Genomic DNA, 26,392 nt, shown 5'->3' with positions numbered 1-26,392 from the left:
AGTCCTCATAGTATGCCTTGCAAATGCATTCTGTGTCTGCTGCACTAAGGAATAAGCTGGAATACCCATATATCTGTGTGAAAACTGTCTGAGTGAACCACAGTTTGGGTGGAACTCACTTGTGTCTAGACAGTCAATAAAGGTTACCAGATGGCTTTAGCTAGCTGCTACTTTGTGCAAGGGGAAAAAAACTCCCTTAAGTCTAGCATCTTGAACATGTTCAAGGGTTAAAAGTAAATTGTGTGCAGAAAACTAAATGTCTGTCCTGAATTTTAAAGGAGACACAATGTAATTTGGTTTTAAGTGGTTTCTTTTCTTCTATGACTTATTTTTCTTTTCTTTGTTAGAGCATGTGCATGTGGAAGAAAAAAAGGGAAGGGCAATATTGAAATGCTTTTCTGACAAATTCCAGAGGAGGTAGTCGTTTTAGTCTGTTATAAAACACACACACACACAAAGAAGAGTCTGATGGCACTCTAAAGACCATTGCACTTACTGTAATGCATTGTTAGAAGTTTTTGTAAGTGGCATTCACTTGGTAGGCCACAACCCAGCCTGTTGGTCAGGCAAAGAAAGCTATTTGTTCAGAAGTGAAATCCCCAGGACAAGAATATGTGGGCAGTGTGAGTGAGATGGATGGAATAAATGCATTGCACTGTTATAATGTAGTCAGTGTTTATATGTAGTATTTCTGTGTATGTATTATAGCAACGTATATGCCAAAAAATTCATTTACATTGGCCCCAAAGGCGGAATGAAAAGGAACAGATTTCTGCACGCAAATTATGAGTGACATTAGATATGTAAATACAGATGCTTTTCTGTGAAGTTATTCTGAACACATACAATTTAATTCCTGAGGATTGTGCATTTTCATGACCAAACAACATTGTCAGAAGCTGATCTGATGCAAACAAGTAATAGAGTGCAGCTTTACTCCCCCTAGAGGTGTTATTCTGAATCTGAGTCTGAACCATTCTGCATATGGCTGCAGACAGCAGTGTGCCAGACATTGCTTTATTCAGGCAAGAGGTTCTGATTAATCTAAATACCACAATGATGAAGTTATGCAACACTATAAATTTCTGCCAGGCAAGATCTAAGGGCATTAATCAGAGACAGAGAAAACTGTAAGTATAGAAGGCATGTAAAGGCATACAAAGCGGAATGTATCAATGACTCACACTTACTGCAAATTTTACCTTTTTATTGTCTGCATTGATAGTTGTTATTTTGTTGAGATCAGCACTATTCAGTGGAAACTATATGCCTGAACTCTCATGGTATCTTCATTGTGCTGTATTTTCTGCTGCCTGCCAGAGCGCTTGTTGAAAATGACCCTAGAGGATCTAAGGGAATTCCTGCAAGAAAAAATTGCTGGCTCTTTGCATTTTGAAGATGATATTGTAATTGAACAATTGCAAGCGTCCATGGCTGAACTGCGCAAAATGAAATTTGACCTGCCACCCCCGGGTAAGCGAAAGTAGAATATGTGTAATATTTTTATGATCTGCTGTGAACCCAAGCACACTCCCTTCACCTCCCCATATCTCTGTCTGAGCAGAATTCAGTTGGCCTAGCCTCCAATTCCAGTTAGAAGTTAGATGGGGAACTATTAGCACAAACACAAAGCCCTTTCAAAAGCCAAGAGAGGCAGGGTCTGGAGAAGTGTTGCTGTACTCCATTAGAGTTCACTTGCCACCATTGGGAAGCCCCTCTCCTCTCTTGAAGTGGGACTGGGGGGCCTACATCTGATGTTGGGGCAAAGAGACATGACTAGGGATTCTGTTGGTGTACTGTCCACCCTGACCAAGCCGGCCGAGTTTGTCTTGGGTGTGATGTTGGAGGAACCCAGAACTGTGGTTTTGTGTGACTTCAACATCCAAGATGATGTTGCCTCAGGTCTGGCTCAGCAGTTCATGGGCCTTCATGGGCCTGTCTCAAATGGTAATGGTAATTGGTCCAACACACCCATGATTTAGTATTTGCTCCATGTGGGGAAGGGGTGGTATTTGACCTTATCTGTTGATAGTGGGACACTACAAACCATGCACTACATCAAAATGGTGTGGTGCTGTGGTGGCATGCAATTAGGAGAGTATATATGAGTTCTCATGAAACACACTAGGAACTGTGGTTCCATAAGAAGCCCAGGAGTTCTAAATAGACTGCTTGGTGTCAGCAATTCCTAGCCTTTGAGGGGAAGCTCTGACAGGTTACAGTATGAACATGAGCATGATCCAGCAGGGCTCTTCCTAAGGTCCATCTACTAGCCCAGTATCCAGCAGCCAACTAGCTGCCTCTAGGAAGCTCTGAAGCTTCTGAGCCCTACTTGAGCTGTTTGCATATGTGCATGAATGTTAATGCAATATTTAAAAAAGAACCCCATTTAAATCAGATGAGGGGAGAGCTGCAAATATCACCATGAATTTGGGGGGGGGGGGATATATGAATTAGATGCACTAGACTGACAGGTTGTTGTTCCTTTCCTGACCACTCGTTAAATTGGGCTACAGAAAGTTTGGGTTCCTTTCAGCTGCCCTTCATTGTTGCACTTAGATTCAAAATAAGAAACTAATGTGTGGCTTTTCATTACAGCAAAATCTGAAGAATTCCCCAAGAAACCTCTGGGGCTGGAGCTCTCTCTCAATCCAGTGTCAGTGAAGCCTAATGTTGCAGCTAACGGCCAGAAAAAGGCGGCCGGGGACCTCAACCATGACAAAGATGTTGTAATGCAACCTTCTCCAGATAAAAGTCCTACTTACTTGAACGAAACAATAGTTAATTCAAATAAGGCAATGCATGAGATAGTCTCTGTTCCACAACCCAATGGACCACCCATCCAAGCTGAACCAGCTGGTGTACACCAAAATCCATTCCAGAATCATCATCAGCCAAGCCAAAAGTTTGAAATGGAAGGGAAACAAGTAGAAGAAAATGCCAATGAAATCCCATTGGAGGATGGTCCTATAATGCTGGATGATATTGAGGTCATTGGAGAAAGTCAGGATGTGGTGATGGTCTGTAAGGTGGCTGAATCATTGGAGAGCAGTGGCGTAGAGAGGTATAGTTTACAGGAAAATAACCCCTGTCTTTTTATAGATGATATAGACCATGCTGCTCCCCAGCGGCTTCAAGGTGAGACAGATGGATTGCCAATGGACAACTCTCTCTGGGAGGAGTCTCACTTGCAGAGCCAGACCTTAGAAGCAGACCTGTCTATCACCCCCAATAGTACAGAGACAGTATCGGAGTCAGAGATATTCTGCCAAGTGCCATTGCTTCCATCTCTTGAAGAGAAAAGAACCTCAGAGTTGGCATCATCTGTGTGCAATGATGCAGCTCTTCAAGATGGGAGCATCACCTGCTCCTCTGAGGATTTATTATCTGAAGATGTTGTGCTGCTTCCAGATCACCTGTACCAGCCTCCAAGTCCAGACTTGTCTTCTATGGAAGAACATAGCCAGTCCACAACATGTGACTTGTCAGAAAGCACAGCTGCTCCATGTCCGACCAAAGCACTTGCTGCTCTTCTTCTCCCATTTCAGGATGGACAACGGCGACCTTCTAATGCATCTCAGTATGATAACCTGTCTGAAGGCGACAATGGAGAAGAGAAGTCTCCTGTACAGGTGCCCGGTTCTAAGAAACTGGCAGTTTTAATACCACAGACTGAGCTTTGTTCTCCTGTGTTAAAGTGTACAGTGCCCAAGTCTGCATCAGTTGGGGAGCTAGAAAATCTGCAGAGGCAAAATTGGGAAACGGTAGATTTGATGCAACAGCCCAATGAATACGGCCAGCCCATTTCATTTGCGGTACTGCATCCTCACAAGAACCACCCTGGTGGGGGCAGTGTGCCAATCTTATCTGAGCTGGACTCCGAGATGCCGTTGCTGTCAGAAGGCTTCCAAGCCCGGCCCACTTCATCCCCGGTGTTGCAGGAGCAGCACAGCCCCTTCAGAATAGTAAAGACTACCACCCCGCTTCACTTGGCTCATGCTATTGAGCAAGACTTCTCAAGCAAAAAGCAAGTGGCTCTGCCCTTGCCAGAAGCCAGCTGCCATGATGCAGGTGATGCTGAGACACTTCCTCCTGTAGCTATGGAAACTCTGGGTGGGGATGCCAGGGACTGTGACCAGAAGTCACGGAAGACTTTGAGTGGTTCACCTGCCCTTCAAAGGCCAAAGCCAAAAATCCCACCCAAGGTTTTCAAAACTCATTCAGATAACAATTTCTACCCCGGCTGCCCTCCCATGGTGCAAATGTCTAAGTCAGTCACATTCTAGTAGAGCTGAGAATGAGGAGATTAAGGTTTCACAGCGCTTATTCATGAGAGGTTTGGAATGAGAAAGCACAGCCTAAGGAGGCAACTGCATTGCCAGTCATACTGTATGCCAATAATTCAGGATGGAGCTTAGAATACAGGCCAGTAGACAATGCCTGTAGATGGATCCTTTACAAATTTGGGTTCTCCTCTTCAGACAGCTCCCAAAGTGCTTTTGAATCCGGCTTTTCATCTCCTCTTTCACACCCGAGTAGATGTCTAACAGATTTAACCTGACAAAACCATTTGAACTATTTCTTTCCAAACCCATACAGCTGAAAATTTAAGGTGAGATTAGAACACCAGGGAGGTGGAAGGAGTCATTTAAGGAAGCAGGCGGACCACTCAGCTGTAGGTTTGGGCCAGTAGCACATCTTTTCAGTAGCAATAGTGGTGCGGCTCTTCTGTTTCAGTCTAGCAGCCAGTGTAGTCCTGTAAATTAAGCAGTGGGTGATTCATGTCAGGAAAGTTAGCTTTTACAGCATCTATGCAATATCCAGCACACATTGTTCATGTGTGTGTTCTCTTGCAGTGAAACCAGGCGACTCAGCATGCCTGTTCTTTAGCTCCCTCACTTGTTTGCACTGATGAGGATTCTCAAAGATTAGTAAAAATATTTCATGCAGAGGAATGCTTTTCTGTTCAGTTGAACTGTGTGATGTCCTGCACATAGAGAGCAAGAGTAGTTTCTGAAAGAAGCCAAGGCGGTGGGCTGGATTCCATGCAGCTCACCAGGGATGGGTTCATGTCCTTGGACCACTTGCATCACCAGGAGGGGTGACTGTGGCAGACAGAAGAACTGTAGGAGGGTCTGTCTACCTGTCTCTCCCTCTGTATTTTTCCTGTGCAGATTCTGGAAGTGAGCTGGCTCACAACCATGCAGGTGACTCAAAAAAGCTTCTGTAAAGAGTTTCTGAAAGAAGCCAAGGCGGTGGGCTGGATTCCATGCAGCTCACCAGGGATGGGTTCATGTCCTTGGACCACTTGCATCACCAGGAGGGGTGACTGTGGCAGACGTCACCAGGAGGGGTGACTGTGGCTGTGCACTTGTACAAAAACTAGAACTGCTCTGTTATTCTTAGGCTGTTGACAAACCACAAGAGTCCCGTGGAATTGACACTAAGGATACCATTTCCAGCCTAGCCTTGTGGAAAGCATGTTGGAGATGATAGGAAAGTCATCACAAGTCTTGTGAATGTTTACACAGACATAAGCCCACTGAGTTCATTGGAGCTTACTGCTAAGTAAGTGTGCATAGGATTGCAGCCTTTACTTTCCTAGATCCCTGATGCCATTCTTTGCCCATTTGTCTGTCAACAAAATGCAAAGTGGCCAAGACAGAAAACATAGCTTTAGAAGATAGCCTTTCCTAGGAACGTAAGGTGTGCTGTAAGAATGTGTATAGTCCTAAAAACTATAGCTTTAGAAGGGAGCTTTCCTAAGGCCTGGTTCTTCAAATACAAGCTTATACTTCATGCCTGACCTTCTTTCCAGAGCTGTTGTCCATCAGTATTTGCCCCCAGCCTTTTCAATGAATTATCTAGTTTTCACTCCTGGGGCCAAGAAATGCCTCCTTAAACAGATGTCTGGTTTGAAGTGAAGGACTGGATAGTGCACAGTTGCTTGTTTGAATGGTCTATTGCTTTTTAATATTTTTATCTAGAAGTGAGGGAGCAAAGCAAGCAGTCTGAAGCTGGCAATCCTAACTTCCCTTTGCTAACCACAAGGAGAGGTTACTTGTTTAGCCCTGGGAGCCAGGAATTCTTCTAATGTCACAGTAGCTTTGTTTATGATTTTAGGGGCTTGTATAACTTCTTGTCTGCCTCTTCCTTTGGTGAGATGGGGAAGAGGGAATAATAATCCTTAATTCTTACCTCATGGGGTGGTGTGAGGCCTAATGATTAGTTAGTTCTTGCAGTGTTCTTGAAGGAAAGGAAGAATGGCGATGGGGGAAGACAAAGATTGTGCTTGTGTGGAATTTTACATTTTACTTCCCTAACTGCTGCACAGTTGCTGAAAAATGTTTGTGTATATCAATCGTTTCAGGATAGTATTTCAAGGGTAATGACTGATAAGTCTTCATTTTGCTCATTGGCTTCTAGAACAGAAAGAAAAGTGTTGAAAAACGGTTGATATCTAGGTTAGATTTCCCTCAACGCACACAAGACTCCTGTTTGCTGTAGTTGGAGCAAAGGTTAATAGGAAAAAGATGGGATCCTGTTTAGTCAAATATGTGTTCATTCTACCAGTCTGATCTTCCAATTTCTGTATTATTTTTTATGTGTACCTCCATTTTCAGTCTAACAAGGTACGATCAGAATTAAGGTCATCATGCAATACATTAGTTTTAAAGGTGCTTATCCAGAAATATTTCACAGCTGTCAAATGCACATCCCAGTTAGCACCTACATGCCTTGAACTTGTGACGCACATTTTCCACAAAAAGAATTGCTAATGGACAATATATGCTCTAGCTAATTGCAGTAGGACAGCCAATAGTTACCTTACGGAAAGGCGACATTCCAGGCCCCTGCTGAGCTTTAGAGCACTGCACCCTAGTGGAAACAGCAGGTGTTGCCTCAATTAGATCTTTGGCTACCAGACAGCCAGAGAACAGGACTGTGGCCCAATTAAAGTTTAAGATTATTTTTCAAAAATTATTATTAATGCATGCCACACTCTTCCTTGTACAACTCCTGGCTTCAAAATGTTCATCCGCAGGTGTCTGAGCAGTGCTATAATGTGTGGTCTCAAAATCAGCTGTTTAATTTCTGGAGCACTATATGGTTCAGTAATAGACTGGTACGATGACAAGCCACGGTGCCTATCTGTGTGCATGTCCTTTTTCAAGCAGCAGAACCAAGCTGGCTGTTGTTGTTTCGTTGTCATAGCTTTTTTGTGCCCCTGTCTACTGCAGACTCCCAAAGAACTGCACAGGAACCAAGGGACACTTTGAAACAAAATGAACTGTAGCAGAGCAGGCTGTGGACCAAATATACTCTACGAACTAGTCACTTTCCTCCAGCCCATTGGCTTTACAGCTGTTTCTTTTGGAGCCTTTCCTTTTCTCTTGATTCATACTGGGGTATTCATGGTCCCTCTGCCCCCCCCCGGCCCCCTCTGGTCATAAGCCCGTGGCAATGAGCTGCTTCTCTTAAGGGCTTCCTTAAGAATATTGGGTTACTTTTTGCCTTTATATTGATTGCATATGCTGATCAGATTGTTTGCATCTTCAGAAGAAAAAAAGAATTGCAATGCATGTACGACTCACTAAACTGACCTTGCAGGAAAGCTCTAACACTTTCAACTTTTCCGTACAATGGGTGGGAGTACAAATGTGAGTTAAGGGTAAAGGAGTTCTAAAAATGACAGTATCATGGCCTGATTTGCTGTGAACCAAGGAGGACAAGTCATTTTTCTCCATGCAATTGATCAAAAGATGCAGGATTCTTTGCTGGGCTACTCTCCTTGAAACACAGCAAAATCCGGGAAATGTCTAGAGTTTTATTTAATCAGTGTGCTTCTTAAAAGGGGCAAATCCCTAAAGAGGAGCAGACTTTGTATTACCTTCTTAAGGCATGACACTTCTCAAGCCAATAACTTGAGCAACCCACAGATCACTGCAAGGGGGGGGGGACCTCTGTGAGGAGTTGCAGCAGACATCAACCATGTGTAAGGTTACTAGGAAAATGTATAAATCAACTCTCTGGTTCTACCCAAAGTTAGGCAGATACCTAGAGGATAAGGCAGGCTATCCACCCATCTTGTTTATGCTTTAGAGGTGTAACTGTCTTATTTACATTAGAAATGTAAAATGTAACTTTACATATAGGAGTTGGTCACAGTGCATATTGTACTATCTGAAAAGGCATTCAGATAATAACAGTTGTGCAGGTATTAGTAAAACCTGGATGAAGTAGTAATTAATGTTAGATGTATTTAAAATGTACGATTTCCTTAGGCAGTACAGCCACCCAGGTAAAAACTGATAAACAATGCCTACCCAGTAGGAACTCTGATGTTCATATGTGCAACATTCCCCGTGTGCAGCATTCTCATGTTAAAACCCAGGTGGAAGCATTCTCTATCTGCAGTTATTGTCTAAATCTCTTTGTTGAGGGACTTTGTTGTCAAGCTCATGCAAACATTCTTCTCTGCCAGTGGCCTGTTCCAATTCTAGTTTGGAAGCTGTTGTTTCAAACGGGAACAGTAGAAAGGAGGGCACAGTACTTTGTTTCCCTTGCTGAATTACTCCCCCCCCCCCGAAATTCCCTCAAATCCGACCAACCTCTCTCTTGGAAATGGCACTGGGACCAAAGCAAATGTGTGAGTGACAAGGGGCATAAGAGAGCTTACCTTGGTGCGCATGCCTGAAATTCTCCACCCTAAATTTTAGTTGAGCGTCACGTGCAGATAGGAAACCAATTTGATTCTGCTCTAACAGCACAATTAAATTTCCTGATGAAAGACCTTTGAGACATTATGGAAGTGGACCAGAATGCTAAAGAATTCAGCTGGGATGCCTGCAGCAAAAAAAGAGGATTAGATAATGCAAGCGTGTAAAACAGACTCCAAACAGGATGCAAGAGGGACTAGTACAGTGCATCTTACGTGGAAAGGTGGGTATTTAACCGAGAGGGTATTTAACCGAGATAGTAGTTTTTCATCACACCATCTGTTTTTCATGTTCTCTCAACTGGAGAGGACTAGTAAGGAGTTAGAAAAGGAGCAACGTTTTGTCCAGTATTCTAGCAACATTAGGGATGCCCTTGTACAAACTAGACTGCCATATGCAGAAAGCTACTTGGATTTCAACGGTCTCTAGTTTAGGCACTATTTTACATGATGTTTTGTAAGCTTAATGCTTCCTACTTTTGGACAACAATGCATTTACCACCTCTAGTTGCGAAGTGAGCTCTAGAGAGGTTTGCTAGTGGTATTTTTCTTTTGATGCCATTATTTCCTATTCAGGTTTGCCACCTTTTGCTATAGGAGCATGCCCACTGTAAGTCAAGACAGGACAAGTACAGTATCTCCCTTGAAAATAAGGTGTGTGCTTGGTGGGGGCTGTGGAATATTCAGTGCAAAGAAGCTTACTTGTGCAAGTAGGCAAACAGCAACTTCACCTGCTCGATAGCAAACAATGAATGGCTCCTACAGCCTTCCTAAGTAAGGGGAATGGAGCCAGTATTTCTTTAGGAACTCAGGAAAATACTCCCTCCCCCACCCCAATCCCAAATGGTGTGCATGTAGCTGAGATGTATTTAGTTTTAATGTTCAGCTAGGGGTTGGATCAGATCCAACACTTTTGAGCAGAAACAGTACAGCCATGTGGCAGAAATTCAGCATGGAGGTTCTGGAAACTCTTCCATTGTTGAAACTTGTAACCTCTGCAGTTCAGTAGATTGGTCCTTTTGTGCACTTTGATCGCTCTGCTGCCATTGTCTTTTTTTATTATTACATTTTAATTGCTATTCTTGTTTACACTTCTTGAGAGCTTCCTCTGTAACTCCGTGTATTGTATTATTGCTTTCATGCCTTTTTATGTATATGCTTGGGGTGGGCGGGTGGGAGGGCAAAACAAAAACCATTCACTTTTTTTATTCTGATCCAGAAGGACTGTACAGTGTTCAAATGCTGTGTTTTACATGGTTGTAATAACAGTTAAATTTTAGCACAAACGGCTGCAAATTGATTCTGTAATTTGACACGTGTGGATTTATTTCTTCTTGTGCTGAGCTCTTGTGCTGGGCTGGGCTGGGTAAGGCACTCAGCTAGAGAGCACCAAGAGTTCCCATGGGCACTGGGCCTCTTCCTATGGCTGCTGGAAGAAGTTACATGTGAAGAGGAGGGGAACTAGAAGTTATTCACCATTGTTCATCCTATGAATCTTACTTAGAAGAAATTTGGCCTAACTATTGCAGCACCAAGTATGCCAAGCCTAAAAGGTAATATTTGTATCCAACATGGAACACTGCTATATCATGGCTTGTCAGCACTATTCCCTTGGCTAAGGATGTATTTTGCTTGGAGACACTCTGTAGTAGCTGGGGAGCAATGATTTCATGTAATCTTTTGCTGGGATGGTGCCAAAACTTTGGAGTTGCCTTCATGTGGACAGCACTATAAGTTTGTTTGTGTGTGTGTGTGTGTGTGTGTGTGTGTGTGTGTGTGTGTGTGTGTCCCTGGATGGTTAATATCCTTTCTGGGCTGATGGCAGGCAAATTCTAGTTTTCTGCTTCTATAGTACTTCACGCTAAGAATATGCAACAGTTGTAGGCTGTGGCCTGTGACCCGATAAACTAAAACAATTGTCTGCAAGTGGTGGGTCATGACTCGCTGCTGCATAACAGCCTGACTGAACTTGGGTCACAACAGAACCACATATATATAGCCTTTAAAAAGACAAAGGAATGGGCCCCTAAATGCACAATTGAGCTTCTTGTTCTGAAAAGGTAGAACACTACTTAAAGTACGGCAATAATTTACAAGGATGGCAATAATTTGCAAATTCTTCAGTTTTACAGATTATTCCCCTCTGCTGTGCAGATCAGATGTCAATCACATGCATCTCAGATGGATTTTGTGCTTTCTTCCATAAGCAGCTAATTCCAGCTTTGCTCTTCGTTGCTGATACGTAAAGGTCTATAAAATTATGCATGGCAGGGAGAAAGTAAGTTTTTTCTCCCTTGTTAATACTAGAACATGAGATCATCCAATGAAAGGGAATATGGGAAGATTCAAGACAAAAGGACATAAATGGAATCCACTACCACAAGGTATCGTTAGCAATGGTCAGCAAGACTGATGTCTTTAAAAGGGAGCTGGGCAATTTCATAGAGGATAAAGCTATTAATGCCATGATAGCTGTGTACTATCACCAGTATTGGTGACGTTATGCCTCTGAATACTACTTAATGGGGAGCAGCAGTGCGGAGAGTGCTGCTGGGTTCCTGTGCTGCTTCTAGGTTTCTTGTAGGCATCTACAAGAGAGTCAGTGTGGTGTAGTGGTTAAGAGCGGTAGACTCGTAATCTGGGGAACCGAGTTCACTTCCCCGCTCCTCCACATGCAGCTGCTGGGTGACCTTGGGCTAGTCACACATCTCTGAAGTCTCTTAGCCCCACTCACCTCACAGAGTGTTTGTTGTGGGAGAGTAAGGGAAAGGAGATTGTTAGCTGCTTTGAGACTCCTTGGGGTAGTGATAAAGCGGGATATCAAATCCAAACTCTTCTCCTCTTCCTCATCTGGTTGACCATTGCGAGAAGAGGATGCTGGATAGTCCTCATGTCTGATACAGCAAGTCTGCTCTAATGTTCTTAGGCAATAGTAGCCAATGCAAAAGACGTGCATAACATGACAGGTCCCTGAAGATGCGTATTGTGTTATTGGTTGCTATGTTGGTCTCAAGCAACGAAAATCAAAATCAGTTAAATAATGCGTATCTTTTTTCTTCAGTTTTAAGTTACTGGAACTGTATGCAAGTGCAGTGGGGAAACATAAACATTGCAGTTGCTATTACTGAATGGGCTGTGAAAATCACTGCCATTGCTGCTCTTTTTCTGCAGCTTGATGCAGCGCCTTGTGAACCTTGGAAGTTTGCATATTTTAAGTGCCATCGATGAAGGCTGCTTTTGAAATGCTTTCAGACATTTCTGTGCTCACAGCGTGGGTGTCTTCACACTGTCGCCATTTGTGCTGACAGCTTTTTAAAGTGTGGGTGTGAACCACAGAGGAGGCTCCACAAGCAGGTATTCGCCTCTGAATTGCTTGCTATGTGAGAGAGTAACCACGTGGAAGCAATCTGAGAGGAAGGGCACAGGTGTTTGAAGCACACTAAGCTGCTTGGGGAGACTGAAATCTTTATTGAGAGATTCTCAAAACAGCAATCATCAGATACTTGTGTTGAATGGAATATTTGGTTCTAAGGATAGGGTACTTAAAAATAAATAAATCCTTGAGTTTAATGTAGGCCTAGTTGCCACAACCAACCACTGTTGTGTCTGCAGTTCAGACATAGCGGGTGGTTTAATTCACTGCACAGAAACTAGGAAGTTGGGAAGAAGGCTAGGTTACAATCTTTCCCTCCATCTGTGCAACTTTTTCCTATGGAGGAGTTCCAGCATGTAAGTCTGTCTTTGTGGCTGAAGTGGGATATGTTTACTGTCTTAGTTGGCTAAAAAGGGGGGGGGGGGCTTTGCCACTAAAGGTCCAGAGAATGTGTTTAGGTTAACGGAAATATCCTGCTAGTTTAAATGAAAAGATATAACTTAAGAATTCTTGCTGTGCTCACTGAAGGATTTTATGTATCACAGGAGTGTTTTAGCTAGTACTTAATTAGCATTGCTTGCTTAATAAGCTGGCTTCTACTTTTGCAGAACCAGCTGGAAGTGTCGTTACATTTGCCTTCTCTTAATAAGCACACTGTGTGCCATGACGTTCTCCTACATATCAGCTCCCTTGAAAGCAAGAGGCGCTCCTTACAATTCGTCCCTTTAAGCTTTGAGCAAGAAATGCTCTCACAGGGGGCAAATTTAACTTCTCCGTGCCCTGTCTGTCCTCCTCACAAATGTTTACCTAGAAAGTGGAACAGGAGACAACTTGCAGAGAGACTTCCCTTACCATTGGAAGATGAAGGCAGAGACTGCTGCAGCCACAAGAGGGCACTACCCAACCCTGCTTAGACATTTTGGATTTTTAAAATAGTTTTTCCATGTTGTGACTTGTCTTCAAGTTCGCAATATATTGTTTTCAAGCAAACCAGAACATCTGGAATAAGCATGAGTACACACATCTCTTTTTTTTTGGGGGGGGGGGGAGGTGGGATAGAGAAGTCCTCTCTTCTAGACTCAGCACTACTGAGTTTGAACAAGAGACTTTGGACAACAGCAGCAACATTCTGAACTGGTTCAGAGGGAAAGTGCTAACTACACTGGAGGCCCTTAAGACTTGTACATCCATTGTTCACATGCTTTTTGCAACCTGGTGCTCCAATTATTTTTTTTAGTGGTAGCCAATGTTTCCCCCCTGCCCTTTGTGAAGAGTTCCTGCCTGTGTTGCTAATCAGTCAATGAGTCAGTTCTGAATAATGGCTGCTAAGTAGGGCCTGGTGTGGACTTCGGCCCTAGCATGGCTCTTGGTCCTATTTTTAACTTAAACGCAACAGCAGGGAAAACAGAACAATAGTGAAGCCTGTTCATCAGCCCAGCTGTAGAACCTATGTTTTTCCTTTAGCTTGGACAATTTCAACCTATCATTAGTCTGTTCTGTTAGATACATTTCTATCATAACAGGCTAGCACTGCCTATAGCAAGGAGGAAAAATTCACAGATGAAGGTTGCGGCTGTTCAAGCCTGTGATTTAGATTTAAATGTGGGTTTTCTCACTCATCTTTTAGGGGTTGTTTTTTTTAAAGCTTGGCAGTAACAAATGAGCCAGTTCCCTATGCCAGCTCTTAGGTGGATTTCTCCAGCTTGGTTGAATTCAGGAGCAAGGCAGGCTATCCTTGACAGAAAGGAATTTCTTCTGCTCTCTAAAGAGATCCAGCATCAGTTACATAAAGAAAAGTCACTCACTTGGATTCACATACAGTAACCCCTCTTCCCTAAGTGCTGGGGGCTCTTTAAGAATTATTAGTAAATCTTTCACTCTCAAACTTCAATTATGGGTTGGAATACTGTACTCACAGACGTTTAGAAAACAGGAAGGCATAAGGGCCCTGTTCCATTTGTTGTCTTCAGAATCCTGGTGCCAGCTGCCTGCATAAAGACCACCATCAGGGCAAAACTAACGCTCTTCTTGTCAGATTATTCATGCCTCCTCCTGCACATCTGTTGTGGTGGGACTGTGGTGATATAGCAGTTTAGACAACCTCACATCATGCTTACCTCACTGTAAAAAAGGTATTCAAGGAACCAAAAAAAGTATTCAAGGAACAATAGCAGCTTTGTCTTTGCTGTGCTGCATGTGCCATATTTATTTCTCCCATCATCATACCTCTGCTAAAGGTGCTTGTATAACAAATGGCAAAACTATAGAGGCTGCCTCTGTCCTCAGCTCTGAATCTATAGTAGGATATCTAGCCACTATCTGCTGTCCAGGCATGTGTACACACTTATGTGCCCATGTATCTCAGTCTAGAACAGCAGACCTATGTACAAAGATGCTTTCCCCACCAAATGCCATGCCAAACTGAGATAATGAGAAGTAATTGCAAAGAGCCCCATAGGAGATCCTGCTCACCATTTCTGCTTTTGTAGTAGCCTCAAGCAAGTGTTCATTTGTAGCCTTGTTAAGGTTGCATGATCCAACAAACCTGTAGCATGGGGTGAGGAAACTAGCTTTCTCCACATTGCTGAACTACTTGCTATTGGCCATGCTGATGGGAACTGTAGATGGCCACAAGTTCTCTACCCCTGCTGTAGAGAATAGAAGTTATCCACAAAGGTAGGAATAATAATAATTTGTCAAGAGAGTATGCAACTGTATGGAGTCATCTTTGTTACCAAGCAACAGCTATCCCTCTCCCAAAGACAGCCTCAGTTCAAGAAGATCAACCATGGAGGTGGGACTAAGATAGGACAGATTTCTGAGCATTTGTTGTCAAGAGTGAGAGTGTGTGGTCCTATCTTCAGATGCAGCACAAAAAGGTGACTTAATACTCGGCAAACTTTAGAAAAAAAGGCATCAAACCAGCGAGATGCAACATGCAAATAGTCAACTTCAAAAATAAACACACCTTTGAGAACAACACTTTTTAATGACATTTAAGGCTAGATTTGGGTTCTCTTTTACACCTCCAACATTGGATCGACCCCCCCCCCCTTTAAAAATCCACACCAGTCACCTAATTATTGGAAGGAACTTGTTTCCCTTAGCTCAGCTAGGGCCGAGCATCTGGCTTGACTATCTTACTGGCAAAACCTTTAACAAAACAGCAAGTATAATTGGTACAGTCACATTAATACAGAGGAGCTGCTACCTGAAGAGCAGGAATTTGAGCTGTGCATGCAGCAGCATAGGCACAGCGGCTGCAAAGGAAAGAAGAGGTCAGAGCAGGAACAAGGAAACACACTCCTGTGCCTCCAGAGACCAGCTGCCCCTCCAGGAAGTTCACAAGATTTGCAACAAGCACATCAATGCAGTCAGCCCCAGCACAGGCAACAAGCATAAAAAACTGCTCAGGAAATGGCCAAACTTACAACAAAGAAGAAAGCCAACAAGTGACCATTTCTTGTCCATTAGGCACCCCTCCCCACCCCTTCATAAGACACAATGGTTCCGGGGGAAGAAAGACAGCACAGCTCCCCATGCCCTCCCCCCCACAAAAGGGACAAGAAAGAGCTGCTCTCCTTCAAACTCCATCAGGTAATTAATGGATGAAACCGAAGTTGGGCTCAGTGAAACACAGAGACTAAAACTGAGAATCAAACATCCTTCAGTTGCAATCAACAAGCTGCTGTATAATCATTTATATATTTACACATACACACAAGTCCTCCCAACACCACAAAGGGGGGGGGGGGAGTGACATGCTGCAAAGGAACACCCCCCTTCTCTCCTTTTCTTCACACACACACACACACCCACTCCAGGCCTGCAGGGAACTTTCACCAGGCAGAACTACTCTCCGCAGAGAAAACTCACTGGGTTGTTCTAGCGCAGGGGAGAATTAACAATTGCCAAGAACAACGAGAAGGAATCGTCTTCCATGTTTATGCCAATGTAAACCAATAGGGGCAAAGGTAAATGAAACCCAACTCTGGGAACAGCAGTTTGAGAATTGGCTTAGAATCCATTCATAAAGGAGGTATGTTTATATGTCTTCCCCCACCTCACCCCCAGAAATGGCTGAGACCAGTAAAGAGATTCCCTACCACTATAGAATGGCAGAGTGTCAGTGGGTGGAATTTCTTGGCAACGCTTTCTGAAGAGGTATGATCTTCTGCAGGCCACAGCTAACTCTCTTTCTGAGATACAGTGGTGGAGCCACTCAACCCACATTTGCTCTCTTTCTGTAAAAGGCTTCTTGAAAGAAAAGCAGCAGGCCAGGGCACAGCCACAGCTCCAACTAGGCTTTGGCCCCTGCCAAGGAGGCGAGCTCAAAGAGGCTGAAGCAGCGACCTGCCTGGCTGCTCGGCATGGGCCTCCCCCTCCCCTCTGCCAGTGCCTGCTCCAGAAGAACAGGCAATGCCAGTCAATCCTCGGGAACAGGGACAGAGATGCAGAAACCAGTGTCAAGACCGTCATACAATAATTTACTTCCATCTGTGGCTTTGTACAAGTTGCCAGGAGGGGGAGGGAGGCAAGGAGAGGAGAGGAGCGTTTCAAAAATAAAAATAAAAAACAGTTCATTGCAGGCCTTGGTGAAGTTTTGAGACAGTCTGTGCAGAGCTCTTGGGGCCTGCAGACACCATCTCGTCTGTCCCCTTCCCTTGAATCCACTTGATTCTTCTTTCATGTCGCCTCTGTCTCTGCACTACACACAGTGGAAATCCCTCCAAGTCACAGTCTGGTCAGCTGGTGAATAGAGAAGACAGATATTAGAACAGCTCACCATTTCCTTAAGCACACATGGTTTCCCAATATATAACACACTTCAGAAACCTTTAAACGGACACTTTGCCTTCTTCCTACACTGTTTTAAACAATGCCCAAAGACACAGAAAATAACTTTGCAGAATAAGAGAAATCCAGAGGGGGGGCAGTTTGCTTTGGAGAAAGCAGCTCTATGACACGGTTTTCTCCAGTGTGCTCTTTTCTCAAGGTTTGATGGTGTGGACTCTGTGGCTGCAGCAACTCTGAGGCATGTTACCACTCATGGAGCGGCCTTTCTGCAGCAAACAGCTAATGCTTAGAATAAGATGGTGCTCTGTTACAGCTGACTCTTGACAAGCAGAGCAGTAAGTTCATGCAGCTGCTAAAAAGCTACCTACTACACAACAGGGCAAATTGCTTAGTGCCAAGTGCATTTTGGGGTGTTGAACTTAATAGCTACTGAGAATTCTCCCCACCCCCCAACTTTTACTGACTGTAGTTCCTTCCAACTTTTCATGGCATGGTTTGAAAGCACATGACACAGCAACCACGAAGAAGCTAAGAAGGGTTGGGTCAATGGGATGGGAGAGCAGCAGGGAATCATATGAACACAACCCAAAGTTCACTAAATTTTGCCAGCATTTTAATAGCAATGGCTCTCTTCTGGGAAGAAGTCTGAATTAGTCAGTTTCTTCCTAAACCAGATTTAAGTCCAGATTCCCATGTTCATGTATATAACATTGCCCCTCAATGATTTACAGGCGGCTGTGTGAATGGTCTCCCTTGAAAAAGAATGGCATTGGCTGCAGTGGCTTAAAAGCTTCCCATGTGTGACATTCAATACCTGCTGGTTTTGGTGATAGGTTGGCTTAAACAGGTTGGCTTAAATATGATGTCACAGTGGAGACTCTTTGTCAGTCAACTTACAACACCAGCTGGCCACAGAAAGCATCAAGACTGCTTTAATTTCCAGTCACTTGGCCATGCCTATCTCATCTTTCGCTACCATTGAGCTGTGCTGTTTTAAGAAGCATAGCAAATTTAAAAAACAGTATAAAAATAGCATCAACATTTAACTAGGAATATGAAGGGGAAAAGTTTGGGTCAGCAATTGTAGAATATTTGGTAATGCTGAACTTCTCATTGAGGTTCCATTTCTTGCAGGAGAAATGGGTGCAGTACTCTTTAGTATCCTCAGGATGATGCTGTGACTCTTAAAGTCCATTACCCAAGTTCTTTGATTTACCCATCCACTGAGCATACAGTGTTTGCTGCATGTGGATATTGGCCTAGCCATGGGATTCCAATATAGGCAAATCTGGAGAGAATGCATGGCCCAATCTGTGATGCCTTCCATCACGTGCTTTAGCAGTAACAGTACCATCACCTGTTTTTAGTGCATAACGCTAGCCTTGTAAATAACTATCCAAAGGATGGACAGCTACTGTCTGCTGATCCCTTCAGTTACGGCACTGGGAATGGCTCTGCTGTCTCACAGCTACTACTACTTTGATACTAGAAGACAGAAGGCGGCTTTAAGTCCACTATGATCTCAGCTCTGCTTTGTGTTGGCCAATGAAGAGATGAATGCATGTGTGGCTGCCCTCTCATTTCCTTGAAGTACCACCCTTCTGGAAACTCAGAAGGCAGACTTGAACTCTGCATACACATGGGGCAGCTTAGAATCACAGAACTGCAGCGTTGGAAGGGAAAATTACGATCATCTAGTCCAACCCCTGCAATGCAGGAAACCCTTTTGGCTTGAACCCATGACCCTGAGATTAAGAGTCTCATGCTCTACCAACTGAGCTATCTATGAAGAAGGCTAAGGCCTGGCTATCATAATATATATTCATCCTTCTGGGTCTACCATACAGTGTTAAGCTGCTTTTCTCAAAGCAGATATAAGATGAGGCTGGACACAGGTCAGGTGGACAGAAATGGCCCAAATTCAGTATTATTATTTTTTGGCCATCATTAGGGCAAAGAGGAAGGAAATATAGCCACAGCGCCCAAACACTGTTCCCAGCATTAAACATAATATGCAATTCTAATATGAAACGCTGGAAGATAGGGATATTACAAGACACAAATGCTACATAAACAGACAGCATGGCAACCAAAAAAAGGGAATTCACCTTCTGTAAAGATAGGACCTGTGGTGGTGGGATAAAAACTTGCAAGAAGCTTTCTATAGCTGGAAAGCTATTCTTTTGCATGACCCTGTCACTCCACTGCTCCCCTTTTAGGAATCCTAGACCTCACACTTCCTGTAGCTTTACCCCTGCTTATGCAATTCTCCAAAGTCTTATGAGGACAGCTTGCTTTTTCAGAAAGATGCTGTCCAACATAAAGCTGGATCCCATTTGCACTGCAGATAATTACGGGAAAACCAGCTCCCATTTCCTCCACAAAAGAGTCGGGACCACACCTATAAGCATACTGCCAAGTTATGCACTCCTCACTGGTGCAGCTTTCTAGTAAGAGAGAGAAAGAGGGGAGTTCAGGAAGGCCAAACCTTGACATTCCACAAACAACGAGGGTAGTGAATGGGGGTGTTGAAAGGAACACACATTTGGCAAGAACAGGGCTTTCTCCTCCCCACAAGCTGTTGGCAGTAGCATCTCTCTCAGGGCAGGCAGTTTAAGGAGCGTTTGGGATTCATCTGTGCACTTTCAGCAGCAAAAGAACAGGAAATGGCCCCCCACCCAACCCAACTCACAACCCCGGCCAGAGGAAATGCTCTCAGACATCTGGATTATTTGCACATCTGGAAACCCCCCTTTAAAACAACAATAGCTGCCCTAGGTATAGCTCAAGAATGGGGTCTGCTGGGAGATCCCAACTGACTTGACATCCATTCACTCTTCCGTCATAATTTTTTCAGGCAGAGTAGAATTAAGTGTCATTTTTTTATATAAAGCAACACACAAGCTGCTGCTTCCATAGAGAAGGGAAGAGCTCTGCTTACTGCTCAGCTACACAGGAAGGGAAGATTATACATTAAGTTCCATACAGTGAATGTAGATATTCATACTCATCTTTGACAGTAAGCCAGTCTAGTCTGAAGCATCTCCCCTAGTAATTGTGATCAAAACACACTTTTAATTGCTTTAGAACTGTAAAACACAGGCTGTAAAACTGCACCAGCCACACCCTACCCCTTCCAAAATACCTGAGGGACACCATCTAGTTCAGGCATCCCCAAAATCGGCCCAGCAGATGTTTTGGGACTACAACGCCCATCATCCCTAGCTAATAGTCAGGGATGATGGGAACTGTAGTCCCAAAACATCTGGAGGGCCGAGTTTGGGGATGCCTGATCTAGTTCATAAATATGAACAACTGAGGGAATCACCCACTGCGAACAAGACTGAGGAACTCAGCACAGTGCCTTTAATGCTCATTGCTTCTGGTTTTGCCCCATTCAGGAGGTAAAAGGAACTCTTCAAGCACTTAAGTTGCAGTCGATGATTTGGGGAAGTGGGCATTTCCCCTACATGCTTTGTTCATTTCCCCACCATCTTACCTTAGTCATGATATCACACATTTACAATTCATGCAGCCTGGGCCACTTTCATCTGGGGGATTCAATTTGCGTAGTTTGTGCTGCCGGATCTCCCGCACTAAAGTATAGAAGGCATCTTCAACTCCCTGTGAGAGAGCAACAAAGTGTCTTGAGAACAAACTCCTCTCTCTCACGCACATACATATTCACCAACACCAAAAGTCCATCCAAAAGAGTCACTGAGAATCCATTTTCTGCTGCCGATGGGGTTGGTTCTGAATGCATGGACACTAGTGAAGAAAACAAAGACTACTTCTTTATAGTATAGATGAGAACTTGGAAATATGGATGTTTGATTCCAGAAATCGAGAACACACACAATACCCTGTTGTTGTGAACTAGTAACACACCAGTTCAACCTGCGACTGGTTCACAGACTGACCTATGTCTTCACACAAACATCTGTACTGCCTGTGGGTCTGGAATCACATGGAGAGGGCCAGGTATAAACTACAGGCCATACAAGGATATGGCAAACTGCTATTTCCCTGTGCTTTTTGCCCCCAGCCAGAACGCACCTCTCAGGTGGGTGCCACTGCCATTGTAAGAGAACAAGAGGTGAGCTCTGTCACCTCTTTTTCTGGAAAAATAGCACTGGTTATTCCCATGAGCACAGCAGCACTTTCTGTGTATTCTGCACTGCCCACTTTATCTGACCTCATGCCTCCGCGGCGAGACCATTAACTGAGAGAACACAGAGGTGCCTAAACTTGGGCACAGGAAATGGCTTGTACAGAACAGCACAGTGAGAGTCCCTAGAGAACCACTGCCTCCGGCTGAATCCTTGTCTTCGCTGTCACTTAGAAGACTGCAGCCAGTAGCTGAGCCAGGCTACTTGCCAGCTTTATCCGAGCATCGCCTTAATGGAAAAATCATTCTCAATCCCAGCCTCTGTAATTCACACTTATGTTCCCCAGCGCTCAGGGGCCATCAGCAGAGGCCACACAACCTGCTGCGTAATTAGCAGCTGGAGCACTGGGAGACCGACAGCACATGTGTGGCGTTTGCTCAGTGGGGCTAGGTGCCAGCCTCACTACTGTCAATCATACAGCAGTCTTATACAAAGGAAAAGGAAAGCCCAACATCCATCCTTCTGTACAACACATGAAGGTAAGCAGGCTACCAGGAAGGGAGTGGACGAGAAGGGTGGGGAGACAGGGCTTTCTGCCATTACTAGAACAGCTGGACAGTTTCTCCCAGCCAGAGAAAGGGCAGAAAAACACTCAAAGCAGGCTTCTAAACTTGGAAGGCTACACTATGAAAGTTGTGCTCTTCCTGAAAATTGGGGCCAAACGCTCATTCAGTCTCAATAATTTGACAGACCAAATCTGCAACTTGCTGAGATGTGATATGGGGATAGCAGAATCCCCATCTGGTTCACACGCCCAAAGCTTTAGAAATCCTCTACTGAAGTTATAGCTCGGTTTTCATAGGAGAGAGCTAGAAGAACACACTAAAAGACAATTTCTTGGGAATACAGGCTGGATTCTTCTCTTTGTTCCAAAGGTGGAAAGTAATTGCACGCCTGCCCGCTACATACCTGTCTAGTCTTGGCCGATGTCTCTATGTAGGGAATCCCATAGCTCCGAGCCAGCTCCTGGGCTTGCCGGGTTTCCACAGTCCGGGCTGGAAGGTCACACTTATTTCCCACCAATACCATCGGGACATCATCAGAGTCCTTCACCCTCTTGATCTGCTCCCTGCAGAGGAGAAAGCAGAAGTTGAGCAAATGAAGGAAAAGCCACCATTTTCTGCATTTTTAAGGTCCTGATCAGAGACGATGAAGCAAAGCAGAATGGTGCTGTAGACATTCTCTGCCTCCCAATTTCACAAGTAGGGTTATATATTGCGTTTATTTTATTTAACAGAATTTGTATACCACTTCAACATAAAAAATATCTAAGCGGCTTAAATAAAATATGCCTGAAAATTGTCGAAAAAAGCCAAAAGTTAAAAAGAAATGGATCAAAACATTTCAAAATGTAAATAAAACCAGGAATTTAAAGAATACTTTAAAGCGCCTCTTAAAACACACCTCAACTTTACATTTCTGGGTAAAAAAGGTAAAGGTACCCCTGACCGTTAGGTCCAGTCACGGACGACTCTGGGGTTGCACGCTCTGGCCTTGCCTAAATAAACAAGTTTTTAGCAAGCACCAAAAACAGTACAGCGAAGATATATAGGTTGCAATCTGTGTCCTGCCCCTTTTGAAAAGTTAAAGGCTAAATAAACTCAAATTCTCTACACAGAAGGAAGTTTATCAAGGCCAAGGTTCACACTGGCCATTTACTACAACATCTCTTCCACAGTAGCGATGACACTTCAGCAGTGTTTGTTCAGCATTGCTACTACTGGAAGAGCCTCGTGTCCCAAGGGAAATATGTCTTGCATAATTTAATTTAGCACAATATTTGTTTATGCAGAACTTGGTGGCGTTTGAGCAAACACTGAAGTGGTAGAAGGTGAGAACTCGCAGAACCGCAGATTTGAAAAACACCAGAAGGCAGCTCAAGTCTAATCCCTCCCCACCCCTCAAAGAATGCCAGGAACATTACCAATCCATACACATCTGCCAACAAATTAAAACCCATGGTCTTGATGCAAAAAAAATTAAAAAAAATAATAAAAAAGGAAAGTAAAGGAAAAAGGGGGGGGGGACTGGCCTATCACAGGAAGGTGTGGGGCTTCGGAAGAAAATGGAGGGACAGGAGGCAAATGACACAGGAGGGGCCAGGACACAACAGCAAGGGAGCTATACTAGAGGTCTCCTGGTATCAACCCAAGTGCAGAACCACTGCCAAACATCCTGATGCTTGGGGTTCTGAGCTTTCAGCAGACAATAACAATAATGATAATAATTTACAAACAGAAGCGTAGCTTTGTTAACCTACTAGGGGAGCGGGGAATATGCAGGATGATGTGTATAAAATATTTGTGAAAACAGAAGTGAATATTTCACTGTCTTTTTCTTATGGTCAAAAATGACTCAAGGTATCCCTGTTTTTCTGATGTTCAACACTGAGAATTGAGCAAGAAGTTAGTGCTTATGTCCGTGTGCACGTAGCATTTCTTGAAGGAAAGCTTTGTAGCAAACTCATCAGGAATCTGAGGATAGAGTGATTTGGAAAAGCCGTCCTGCATCTCTTGAGTCAATGTCCCTCAGTGTTTACATCTTTTGAAGTAGGGAGTTGAGCAGTCATCTGTTTGAGTAACAGAGGCCTGGCTTTTTCCCTAGGGACACATGGAAACATCCTGCACCTGGACAGCAGCCCGGTGGCCTGGGGAGATGTATGGCCCTGAGCCTGGGTGTAGTCTGCTGTTGACAAAGGGTCTGTGCTCACACCCTGAGCAATGTTCTTCCTGCTCAGCACAGTGGGACCCTGTTTGCCACTCTACAGTCACAGCTCTCAAACATTGCCATAGCAGAGTCTTTCCAGATCAAGAAAAAGAGAACCCCTGAGCCGTTTCAAATATAAGGCAGAAGAGAGGCCCTTATAGTTGCATAAATATGCTTAAATATATATAGGCAATGCCATCTGAAATCTTGAAACCTAGAGAAAGAGCAGGTTACTTTTTTAACAGAGACTGGGAACAGAACTTCATTGCTCAGGAATTTCTTGCCCTACCCCATGTCTAGTAAGAGAGGGGGAAGCAGAATAAATTGTGCAAACTAATGTGCTTAATTTGCACAGTTCATGTGGGAACCAGGTTTTCTAGTGCAAAATCTGCATTGTCTGAGCAATATATATCGTGAGCAGGCCGGAAAGAAAAAGCATGGATCTCAAGGAAAGACACCACAACATCCCTTTCACGAAAACTACTGCTCCACTAATTAGCAGAGAAGCTGCTTCTCCTTTTAACCTCCCAGAAACATTAAAATGCTACATTACTGAGCTCTCACCCTGGCCCATCAGCAGTCTCCTTGGGATAATAACAACTGCTATTAGCCAGCTGCTGAACTTGATCATCGGGTAAAAGCTCCATTTTTCGGGTGGTGGAATTGTAGAACAGCATAATCTGAAAGTGGAGTCAGCATGGTCCCTCCCCTCCAGGTCTTCCTTCTCAAAAGGAATATGATACAATGCCCTCTGCTGCTCAGCTCACTTCTACTGACCTGTACTGATGAATGTCTTCAAAGGACTTGGTGTTGTTAATAGCAAAGACACAAAGGAAGCCTTCTCCTGTCCGCATGTACTGGTCTCGCATGGCACTGTACTCTTCTTGGCCTGCTGTGTCCAAGATGTCTAACAAACAGGTCTCTCCATCAATGACGACTTGCTTTCTGTAGGAATCCTGCAGGGCCATAGGAGAATTAAGAGGCATTAGAAGAGGAGCAATCAAGCAAGCACCAGCGTATCTCCTCTATCTGTATTTCATTTACTTCGCCTATGGCAATCCTGAATCCTACCTTTTTGTTTTCCTTCTGCTTCTCTCCTTAGTGACGGAACCAATGGAAGAGTAGCATGCCCTGGTCTCCTTGCTCTACTGCCAACCCGACCCCCTCCCCTCCAGCTGCTTAACTTGCTTGTTACCTTGACTTGGTGTTTTCATCACTGGGCTGAGACATCATCTCAGCTGGGGTCCTCCCTTGCTCCTGGATGTATAGTCCTAGCTTACTTTCCCTAGTTACTAATGGAGCCAATTAGATTAGAAGGCACTCATCTGAAAAACACAACTGAGATGCTGCTCAACTGCTGGACTCACCCAAATCTAGTGAGTAGGAATTTTAAAGAGGGGTGAATTTAGGTCAGTTTAGCTCTCTCTTTATCTTGCCACTGCCACCTCCTCCTCCAGGTTCCTACACAAGACTCATTTCTTATCAAAGTCTCTCCCTTCTTGAATCTGATGCTCACTCCTGTGCCATCAAATCTATCCATTGTTAAGTCCATGCTGCGTCTGCCTAATGACCACGTTAAGCCCTTCTGCATATGGACACTTCTGTGCAGCACTGGCCTCTCCTACAGGAGCTCTGTTTCCACTTAAAATTCAATTCATGAATTGCTGTGGAAGAGGATGCTCAAATGTCCCAGGGAATGCAGGACATATTCTGTTAGCCTGCCAGCATCAGTACCTTCAATAATAAAGAGAATCACACAGTAAGAAAGGGGAAATTAGCAGGAAGGGAGGACTTTATTGAACATAATACTATAGCCATTATGTTCTTTTCCTCCAAAGAACCATCTCACAGGTCTACTGTTGTTGGTGGGCCTGCCTTTAAACTTCCTGGTGGCAGGAGGGGGGTATGGACTTTTTATCTAGCAGAAAGCAATTCTTACACCTTAATTTAAAGAGCAGGAGGGTGTTAACAGGTCAGGAAGCCGTCTCAGTCTGAGTGGATTTCGATTCAATTACCCTGCTGGTTAAAGCCAGTCTCTTAAAATGGAAAGAGGAACATTTGAAGAGGTGACACCTCTGGTGCCAGAGTAGCAACTAATACAGCCAAGGCCCTGTTCTTGGAACTGACAGGGCTGCCTGAGGACAGACAAGGTATGCCTTTGACACCAGAGCTGCCCAGCCTTAACACACCTATTTTCTTAGCTGTATTTAGTGTATACTAATCCTTCTAAAAGCAGCTTTGCTCAAGGGAGAGTCACAATCATCTCCTGTGGTCACACCACATACAGGCCAGTTAGTAAATATACCGTGGGCAAGCACTGAATGGAGTTCATGTGCAGCATAAGCATTTTCTGTGTGCCTATATCCACAATACAGCACATCATGACTAAGTCACACCTATGAGAACACCCAATAGGTCTATTCTAGCATTCCATTCTGCATGGCTATAAAATACACTGACTGGAAAGGCTTCCTTCCATTCCCAAAGGCCAAGAACCCATTTTATCTCAAATTCTGAGAGAATTGTCCCTAAAATCCCCAACAGTTTTAACAATCCCAACTCATTTGTGGCATTAGCTGTTCTGAGAAATACTTCTAAATGGGATATAGTAATTTACCAGGTACTTCT

General features: G+C 44.0%; 2 protein-coding genes across 7 annotated transcripts in view; one reads left to right on the top strand and one right to left on the bottom strand.

Annotated features, from left to right (window-relative positions):
* LOC114599869 (uncharacterized) overlaps window positions 1–5,234 on the top strand; it is an 89,799-nt gene extending 84,565 nt beyond the window's left edge. For all 4 annotated transcript variants that reach the window (XM_028735673.2, XM_028735664.2, XM_028735682.2 and 1 more), the window contains exons 14-15: window positions 1,321–1,473; window positions 2,599–5,234. In XM_028735673.2, coding sequence (XP_028591506.2) covers window positions 1,321–1,473; window positions 2,599–4,286 — 1,841 coding nt within the window. In that variant the 3' untranslated portion in view covers window positions 4,287–5,234. The remainder of the gene's footprint in view (window positions 1–1,320; window positions 1,474–2,598) is intronic.
* An 11,324-nt stretch (window positions 5,235–16,558) lies between these two features.
* The window catches only part of HRAS (HRas proto-oncogene, GTPase), a 61,688-nt gene continuing 51,854 nt past the window's right edge, over window positions 16,559–26,392 (bottom strand). For all 3 annotated transcript variants that reach the window (XM_028735644.2, XM_028735624.2, XM_028735632.2), the window contains exons 3-6: window positions 24,542–24,720; window positions 21,968–22,127; window positions 20,389–20,513; window positions 16,559–16,841 (exon numbers count right to left, since the gene is read on the bottom strand). In XM_028735644.2, the coding sequence (XP_028591477.1) occupies window positions 20,394–20,513; window positions 21,968–22,127; window positions 24,542–24,720 (459 nt within the window). In that variant the 3' untranslated portion in view covers window positions 16,559–16,841; window positions 20,389–20,393. The remainder of the gene's footprint in view (window positions 16,842–20,388; window positions 20,514–21,967; window positions 22,128–24,541; window positions 24,721–26,392) is intronic.

Source organism: Podarcis muralis, chromosome 1 (genome assembly GCF_964188315.1).
Source record: "Podarcis muralis chromosome 1, rPodMur119.hap1.1, whole genome shotgun sequence".
NCBI classification, from domain to species: Eukaryota; Metazoa; Chordata; class Lepidosauria; order Squamata; family Lacertidae; genus Podarcis; species Podarcis muralis.
Note: the sequence above shows the minus strand (reverse complement) of the source record. Positions and strands in the feature narration are given on the sequence as shown.